General features: G+C 42.9%; 1 protein-coding gene across 1 annotated transcript in view; it reads left to right on the top strand.

Moving 5' to 3' along the window:
• The window catches only part of LOC115195166 (titin-like), a 34,149-nt gene extending 29,161 nt beyond the window's left edge, over positions 1-4,988 (top strand). Inside the window, exons 17-20 of the mRNA XM_029754965.1 lie at positions 144-342; positions 1,312-1,391; positions 3,148-3,219; positions 3,544-4,988. Coding sequence (XP_029610825.1) covers positions 144-342; positions 1,312-1,391; positions 3,148-3,181 — 313 coding nt within the window. The 3' untranslated portion in view covers positions 3,182-3,219; positions 3,544-4,988. The remainder of the gene's footprint in view (positions 1-143; positions 343-1,311; positions 1,392-3,147; positions 3,220-3,543) is intronic.
• Positions 4,989-9,094: the final 4,106 nt, after the last annotated feature.

Genomic DNA, 9,094 nt, shown 5'->3' with positions numbered 1-9,094 from the left:
TAGTGCAGTGCGCCACAGAATGTTTTTGTGCTTGTCAAGGGCAGTCAAGTCTGGAGTGAACCAAGGGCTAAATCTGTTATTAGTTCTACATTTTTGAAAGGGGCATGCTTAATAACGATGCCCCTCTCCTACCTGTTTCACAGAGATCGAGACAGTTTGCCATCCTTAGAGAGAGCCACCAAGTTCAACCCCATGTATGAGAGTGATGTGGCCACGGCAGAGTACTACAGACGGTACGAAGACGACGTGCCGCACCACAGTACGGGCAGCGCAGACACCTCTGTGGACTTCTGCAGTGACGAGATACTCCAAATCTATGACAACTCCGAGCTCACCAGAGAGGTACGTAGAGGCTGTCTGAGTGGTTGACTGCTGGGAGGACTGTAAGAGAGAGACAGAGACAGTTGGCAACAGACTGGCTCTCTGGGGGATTTCTAGAGACATCATTCCAGATCATTCCAAGGGTCTTAACATTGTTAAAGATCTTTTTCAAGTAAATACAAGAAGGTTAGAGCTAAAGTGTAAAGTACTGTGAAACTGTTAGTACTCATATGGTAATTATACACTGGAGTACATTATACATACATGTAGTATTGCGGTATAGGACCTAGGTAACATGAAGTGTTACCAGAGAGCTTTATCAACAATCAACTTTAGGTCTAAATAAGGCACCGTAACACGTGTGTATGAGATTCTATTTTCACCCTGAGTCTTTAGCCTCAGTGCTTATGGTGGAAGAGGAGTGCTAGCCCAGACAACAGCATTGGGCAGGCAGTATGGAAACCATCACAAATCCATCCGGCCTTACATCAACCCCTAATGTTGCATAACCGTCTCTCTCTCTCTCTCTCTCTCTCTCTCTCTCTCTCTCTCCTCTCTCTCTCACACCTCTCTCGCCTCTCTCTCTCTCTCTCTCTCTCTCTCTCTCTCTCTCTCTCTCTCTCTCTCTCACACACACCTCTCTCGCCTCTCTCTCTCTCTCTCTCTCTCTCTCTCTCTCTCTCCCTATCTACTCTCTCTCTCTCTCTCTCTCTCTCTCCTCTCTCCTCTCTCACACACCTCTCTCCTTTCTCTCTCTTTCACTCTCTCTCTTCCCTCTCTCTCACACACACATCTCTCCCACCTCTCTCTTTAACTCTCTCTCTTACCTCTCTCTCTTCTCTCTCTCACACCTCTCTCCCCTCTCTCTTTCACTCTCTTTCCTCCCACATTATTCTCTCTCTCTACCCCCACATCTCTCTACCCCCACATCCCCACATCCCCACATTTTCTTTCTTTCTTTCTTTCTCATTCCCTCTCCCTCTCTCATAGCAAATTCAGGACCGCCTAAGGATAATTGAGCTGTGTGCCAAAGACCGTCAGTTTGCAGACTTTGTACGGCAGCATCAAGTGTGAGTTGCTGCTGCTGTATTCTTACTGTCTGTCTGTGTGAATTCTGTCTGTCTGTCTGTCTGTCTGTCTGTCTGTCTGTCTGTCTGTCTGTCTGTCTGTCTGTCTGTCTGTCTGTCTGTCTGTCTGACAGATGGTAAATTGAAGTGGGTATATCCAGACTACAGTAGGCTGGCCCACCTGATACACTAAACCTCCTGCTAGCTGGAGATTATGTACTTTCGGCGTAGTGCTGAGTGGTTAGTGCTGAGCGGTGAGCCAGGGTTCAGACTGTCAAATCTCTCCTTACCTTGGGGCTGGGAGGACAAGACAGGACACACGTCCTCTGTATGGTCATGGTCACCCCAGACCTTGGAAAGGGAACAGAGCAGACTAGAACGCAGCAGACCACAGGAGGCCTTTCTGTCTGGCCTGGCCTGTCTGTTTGCCTGTGGTGTGACTGGAGCAGGATACACACTTTACACAGTATGAGAACCTCTATACAGGAAACGTCTCCAGTCCAGACTACCTGTTCCAAAACCATTAGTGGAGCTATTTAGACATTCAGTTGTAGAGTTTCTGTTTCACTGGCCTTGTGTCAGCTCACATGGTCTGCATCCCATATGGCACACTATCCCTACAAAGTGCACTATTTTTGTCCAGAGCCCTATGGACCCCGGTCTATAGTGGTGCACTTTATAAGGAATAGGGTGCTATTTGAGATGCAGACCATAGTCTGTCTCTTTCTATGGAATGTTCTAGAGTATGGAAGGTTCTAGAGTATGGAAGGTTCTAGAGTGCTCAGTAAGTCAGAGACACAAGCAGCTGGGGCCGTGGGGGCGTCAGTCATTCACCTGTTCCAGGTATCAAGTTCCAGACAAAAACACCACTGCAGGATGGCCAAATACTCAAATCAAATGACATTTTATTTGTCACATGCAGATGTTATTGCGGGTGTAGCGAAATGCTTGTGTTTCTAGCTTCCAACAGTGCAGTAGTATCTAACAATTCACAACAATACACACAAATCTAAAAGCGAAAGAATGCAATTAAAGGAATATATAAATATTAGGATGAGCAATGTCGGAGTGGCATAGACTAAAATCCAGTAGAATAGAATACAGAATATGAGATTAGTAAAGTAAAAATATGTAAACATTATTAAAGTGACTAGTGTTCCATTATTAAAGTGGCCAGTAATTTGAAGTCTATGTATATGGGGCAGCAGCCTCTAAGGTGCAGAGTTATGTAACCGGATGGAAGCTGCCTAGTGATGGCTATTTAACAGTCTGATGGGCTTGAGATAGAAGCTGTTTTTCAGTCTCTCGGTCCCAGCTTTGATACTGGTTAAGTTCCTTCCCAGCTGTAAACAGTGGAAAAGGAGAAGATTTGGGCCAGTCAGAACCGGGACAGCTAGGACGGTCAGTTCAGGTACACTTCTGATCTAGAGATACTACGTCCAGTCTGCTGTACAAAGAGAATAGACAGAGTCTTTGTGAAAGGCAGATGGAAGGAAACCCAGTAAGGATAATAGTCTTTGGGCCTGTGTAGAGCCAGTCAGAGGAGGCAAACAGACCAAGAGAAGGGAGTGGGTTGGAGACGGTTCATAGGCCGCATCAAACATCCCTCTTCGAGGCAGAAAAATAACATTTTAAAGTTGACAGGCATCCCCAGGGTTTAAGTGTTGGGTACGGTAGTGTGGTTTGTGTGCAATTTTGAGCCACATCGGACACTGTCAAAAGCCTCAATCTAATCTACTCCTGTTGTGTGTGCTGACAGAGCGCTGGACAGAAGAGCGAGCTCTGAAACATAGGAATGCTGGAGAGCCAGCTGATCACTGTGAACCTCAAGGTACTTTCTCTTTGATTCCTGACATGTCTAGAATAGTCATAGAATAGGCCTAACCTTAGCTTGTCTTAAATATAGTTTTGTACTATATTATCATTGATTCCGATAGGCAATGTGTAGTTGTTGCGATATTGGCTGTAGATGGTATTAAGCCACAGTGTGCTGTCATAACTGGGTTTGATAGCTACAAACTACCTACATTTAAATTGTAAACCTCCCTTCTGATAGACTACAAACTATCTACATTTAAACTGTAATACTCCCTTCTGATAGATTACAAACTATCTACATGTAAGCTGTAAACCTCCCTTCTCTGTTTCCATTCAGAAACATGCCTTTGTCTTTGACTTGAGAAAGAGGAAAGTGTCTTTTGTTGCCATGGTGCTTCTGATGGACTCTGCAGAATGACCAGATGAAGAGGATGGATATTTAAAAGTCTTCTCTATGAGGCGTGATGTGTTGTACTGTTGCAACGTCTCACTGACTCTGTTTCTATGACCTGATATTTTTCTAAAGGTGTAAATACTTTTATTTTTGTTGTTTAATTTTTTTCTTCGGTTATCACAGCCATCACCTTATCCTATGAGCTAGCCTCCTGCTTAGCTAGCCATAAAACATCTAGATACAGTTACTGTCAAAAAGGTTTGCTGCATTGCACCTCTTACTTGCACAAATCTGTGAACAAACAGCAAACAGACTTCAATTGTTGTGTCCTTAGTTAGTTTGGACGTGTGGGTCCCTTCCTGCTCTGTTCTCCCTAAACATGGTCTTCTTCAGTGCCTTCACTTGGTTTCAGTTAGCATTGTGGGGTGTTGTGTCCTGAAACGTAACGCGGCTGCTGGCAGGACCCTTGAAGTTCACTGGATGTCACTGGAAGGCTACTGTCCTGCATGGAAACTAACTAACTACTGGTTTAATCAACTTTGTTTCCACGTAATTTCAACCCCCAAGTTCAATGTGATGAAGTTGAACTGTTTGGAGTAGAAAAGAGAAATCAACGTAAGAGAATTTCAGATTTTTTTCACCTAACTTTTAACCTAAATCCAATGACTTGGTGACATTTTTTGTTGATTTCACATTGAATTCACGTTAGTTGACAACTCAACCAAATGTAAATCAAAACTATACGTAGAACTGACATCTGTGCCCAGTGGGTACTGACTGGATGGCACAGGCTAACGCTATATAGCCTCCACTGAAATGACCAAATGTCCTGGTTGCTGTACTTACTTGAACATGATTTTGGCAAAAAGTTGTAGATTATCAATTGTGTAGACATAAATTGATAGTGTATTTAACTGTTGGAATGAGTATAGATTGATATACTGGAATTGTGATTGTTAGTAACCCCTTTTGGCCCTAGCCAATAGCCCATGAAGACATGTTTCTCTGAGTTTTCTCATTTCTGAAATCTGATATCTGCTGGTTAGTCCACGTATCCATGACGATCCCACGTATCCATGACGATCCCACGTATCCATGACGATCCCACGTATCCATGACGATCCCAAGCAACCATGACGATCCCAAGCCTTTGTATATATCAGGAGTCGACTGTATTCATCCATATGTTTTGATGAACCAAATGTCCTCAACCCATTGAAAAAGGGGTTAAATGTGTACGTTGTCTCTGTTGATGTGTTTTCTATGTTTTCTCATAGTTCAGAGATTAACAAGACACTGGAGTTATGGTCTGTGTTGTGTATGTTAGACTTACTGGTTGAAAGCCAACAGACACTTTTTGTAATAAAATGTAAATATTTTTTACAATATTATAATGCATGTCATTTTATCAAGCAAATCTATACTGTGAGGGAAAAAAGTATTTGATCCCCTGCAGATTTTGTACGTTTGCCCACTGACAAAGAAATGATCAGTCTACAATTTTAATGGTAGGTTTATTTGAACAGTGAGAGACAGAATAACAACAAAAACATCCAGAAAAATGCATGTCAAAAATGTTATAAATTGATTTGCATTTTAATGAGGGAAATAAGTATTTGACCCCTCTGCAAAACATGACTTAGTACTTGGTGGCAAAACCCTTGTTGGCAATCACAGAGGTCAGACGTTTCTTGTAGTTGGCCACCAGGTTTGCACATATCTCAGGAGGGATTTTGTCCCACTCCTCTTTGCAGATCTTCTCCAAGTCATTAAGGTTTCGAGGCGGACGTTTGGCAACTCGAACCTTCAGCTCCCTCCACAGATTTTCTATGGGATTAAGGTCTGGAGACTGGCTAGGCCACTCCAGGACCTTAATGTGCTTCTTCTTGAGCCACTCCTTTGTTGTCTTGGCCGTGTGTTTTGGGTCATTGTCATGCTGGAATACCCATCCATGACCCATTTTCAATGCCCTGGCTCAGGGAAGGAGGTTCTCACCCAAGATTTGACGGTACATGGCCCTGTCCATCCTCCCTTTGATGCGGTGAAGTTGTCCTGTCCCCTTAGCAGAAAAACACTCCCAAAGCATAATGTTTCCACCTCCATGTTTGACGGTGGGGATGGTATTCTTGGGGTCATGGGTAGCATTCCTCCTCCTCCAAACACGGCGAGTTGAGTTGATGCCAAAGAGCTCCATTTTGGTCTCATCAGACCACAACACTTTCACCCAGTTGTCCTCTGAATCATTCAGATGTTCATTGGCAAACTTCAGACGGGCATGTATATGTGCTTTCTTGAGCAGGGGGACCTTGCGGGCGCTGCAGGATTTCAGTCCTTCACGGCGTAGTGTGTTGTTTTCTTGGTGACTACGGTCCCAGCTGCCTTGAGATCATTGACAAGATCCTCCCGTGTAGTTCTGGGCTGATTCCTCACCGTTCTCATGATCATTGCAACTCCACGAGGTGAGATCTTGCATGGAGCCGAGGAGACAGTTCTTTTGTGTTTCTTCCATTTGAGAATAATCGCACCAACTGTTGTCACCTTCTCACCAAGCTGCTTGGCGATGGTCTTGTAGCCCATTCCAGCCTTGTGTAGGTCTACAATCTTGTTCCTGACATCCTTGGAGAGCTCTTTGGTCTTGGCCATGGTAGAGAGTTTGGAATCTGATTGATTGCTTCTGTGGACAGGTGTCTTTTATTTACATTTTAGTCATTTAGCAGACGCGCTTATCCAGAGCGACTTAAAGTAGTGAATGCATACATTTCATTTCATGCATTTTTTTTTGTTGTTGTACTGGCCCCCCGTGGGAATCAAACCCACAACCCTGACGTTGCACACACCATGCTGGCGTTGCAAACACCATGCTCTACCAACTGAGCCACAGGGAAGACCTTTAAGAGTGTGCTCCTAATCTCAGCTCGTTACCTGTATAAAAGACACCTGGGAGCCAGAAGTCTTTCTGATTGAGAGGGGGTCAAATACTTATTTCCCTCATTAAAATGCAAATCAATTTATAACATTTTTGACATGCGTTTTCTGGATATTTTTGTTGTTATTCTGTCTCTCACTGTTCAAATAAACATACCATTAAAATTATAGACTGATCATTTCTTTGTCAGTGGGCAAATGTACAAAATCAGCAGGGGATCAAATACTTTTTTCCCTCACTGTATTTATCAAGCCTTGATATCACTGAGTATACCAAACACTAGGAACACCTTCCTAATATTGAGTTGCTGTACAGTACAGTATTGGTTTGTTCTGGGATGAAAGTAAAGTGGCCAATGTCAATAACATTCCTTTGTTTGCACCTCAAATATACAGAGCAAAAGCATTCTTGGCACACAGATCCCTCCATGCTGAATGAAGTTGACGTTTAGGTAATCTTTGAGATTGGCAGTCTGCCTGCGTTGGACATAGCCAGTAGCTCACTTAAATACAGAGTGACAAGTAACCTTACCACACAGCTAAGGTCACACTTAAGAAAGATATTTGCTCAGTGTAGAGGCTTACAATGATTTAAAGTAACAATGACTTACAGTGATTAAAGTCCAACGTTGTTGGTGTTCTTGGACAAAACATGCCTATCCCTAGCCTAACCCTTGCATGGAACACCCATATCCCCTCTGAGATCTTTCAGTGGTTTTACTCCACCCCCTGGAAACAAGGATAACCCTCTGATTTCTCCTTCTTCTCTGTACAACTCCACTATTGGGTGTCAACTTCTTGTCTAGATAATTTATGGAACCTTCAAACAAGTGAACCCATGCGTGGACGGGAAAATTACGGCATATTCAATGGACTCCCCAATGACATAGAAAATGACTTCCACTGGATGATATGCTAGCTATGCCATTCTACTTCCAAAACCACAATGGCTTTAATAACAGCTCTCCCCCACGCATAGTCTCTAAGTATCCATAGCACCGATAGAAAACAGTGCTATCAAGTCTTACTAAGGGGTCCCAGTTGGGACACAGTCGAGTCACTGAACTACATGCACGTCAGTTGTGTTACCATGCAAAGAGGAGATTTATCAACCAGCTGTGCATTTGCTTGGGATTCAGGACTAATGGAAAGGTCATCGGGTGTAGCTCAAATCTGATCATGTAGTGCTTCTCTAATGATGTGATCATGCAGTACTTCTCCAATGATGTGAATGCCATGACGCCAATAGATAAGTGAATCATCCCTTTGATGGGCCAGATCACTTCCTGTTTTCTTCTCCTTGTGTTTTGAAACACAGGAAGACATAGTGGAGTGACTAGAGTTCTTTATAATAAAGAAGTGTTAGCTTAAAGTTGCACTATGCAGAAATCGCTCCATTTCCTTGTTGCTAAAGTTCTAATAGTTTGCCTAATTTCAGTTTATGTGACAAAACAAGCAAGTATAGTGTAGAGAATCATTGTACCATCTAAACCGCTGTTGAAATATATTTTCCATAACCAAAAATATTGTATTTTCAGCTGTTCGAAGCTGGTGTGCAAAACCGAAAGTAAAAGATGCAAAACCTAAACTTAAGAATAGGAAGCACAGAAATAGCGCACACAAAACAGATCTACCACTTCTTAGACTTTCTTTCAATGAGAATGACGGATCTATAACTCATTTATATGTGAATTTGGTTGTGTCGCCCACAAACTTACATATTGCAGCTTTAACTGTCTCACTCCCTTGAAATAACGCCATACCTTTAATTTAAAGCAATATCCCGATGACCGTGGCCACGTAAAAGGTGTTCCCTTGTCACAATTCATTTTGACCCAATTCCCTTTTTGCTTGTCCTACCCAAAGTGATATTGAGTGGTGTAGCATCCTTGCTTGCTTTGACGGTGCTGAGGTTTTAAGAGTGGATCGGTGTTAGAAGCACCGCTCAGAGCCTCTACCCATGGCTAATCACATCCTGGCTCTAGACCTGCCCAACATCATCATCAAAGTACTTCCCTGTAGCTCAGTTGGTAGAGCATGGGGTTTGTAACACATGGTGTTTGCAACGCCAGGGTTGTGGGTTCGATTCCCACAGGGGGCCAGCACAAAACATTTTTTTTAATGAAATGTATGCATTCACTACTGTAAGTCGCTCTGGATAAGAGCGTCTGCTAAATGACTAAAATGTAAATGTCCATAGAAGTTGTACACACGCACAGACACACAGTGTAAAGACAAGTCCTTGCAGTGAATTTCCAAATTGTGATGCTATAATCACAAACATTGTCTATGTATTATCCTTAAAAGGAGGAAGCACAGTCAGAGAGGAACGTTTAGTATTCATTTATTCAGGATAATGTAAAGCACACTCAGAGAGGAATGTTTATTATTCATTTATTAAGGATAACGTAAAGCACACTTAGAGAGGAACGTTTATTATTCATGTATTCCGGATAATGTTTGAAGTAAAGATACAAATGTGTTCTCTGTGAGCATTCCCCTTTCAAGGATTTGGCCACGAGTGTGGAGGTGCTGAAGGAGATGGTTCACTCTTACAGCACTGCTGCAC

Source organism: Salmo trutta, chromosome 6, assembly GCF_901001165.1.
Source record: "Salmo trutta chromosome 6, fSalTru1.1, whole genome shotgun sequence".
Lineage (NCBI taxonomy): Eukaryota > Metazoa > Chordata > Actinopteri > Salmoniformes > Salmonidae > Salmo > Salmo trutta.
The sequence above is the reverse complement of the archived record's forward strand: the minus strand, read 5'-3'. Positions and strand labels throughout refer to the sequence as shown.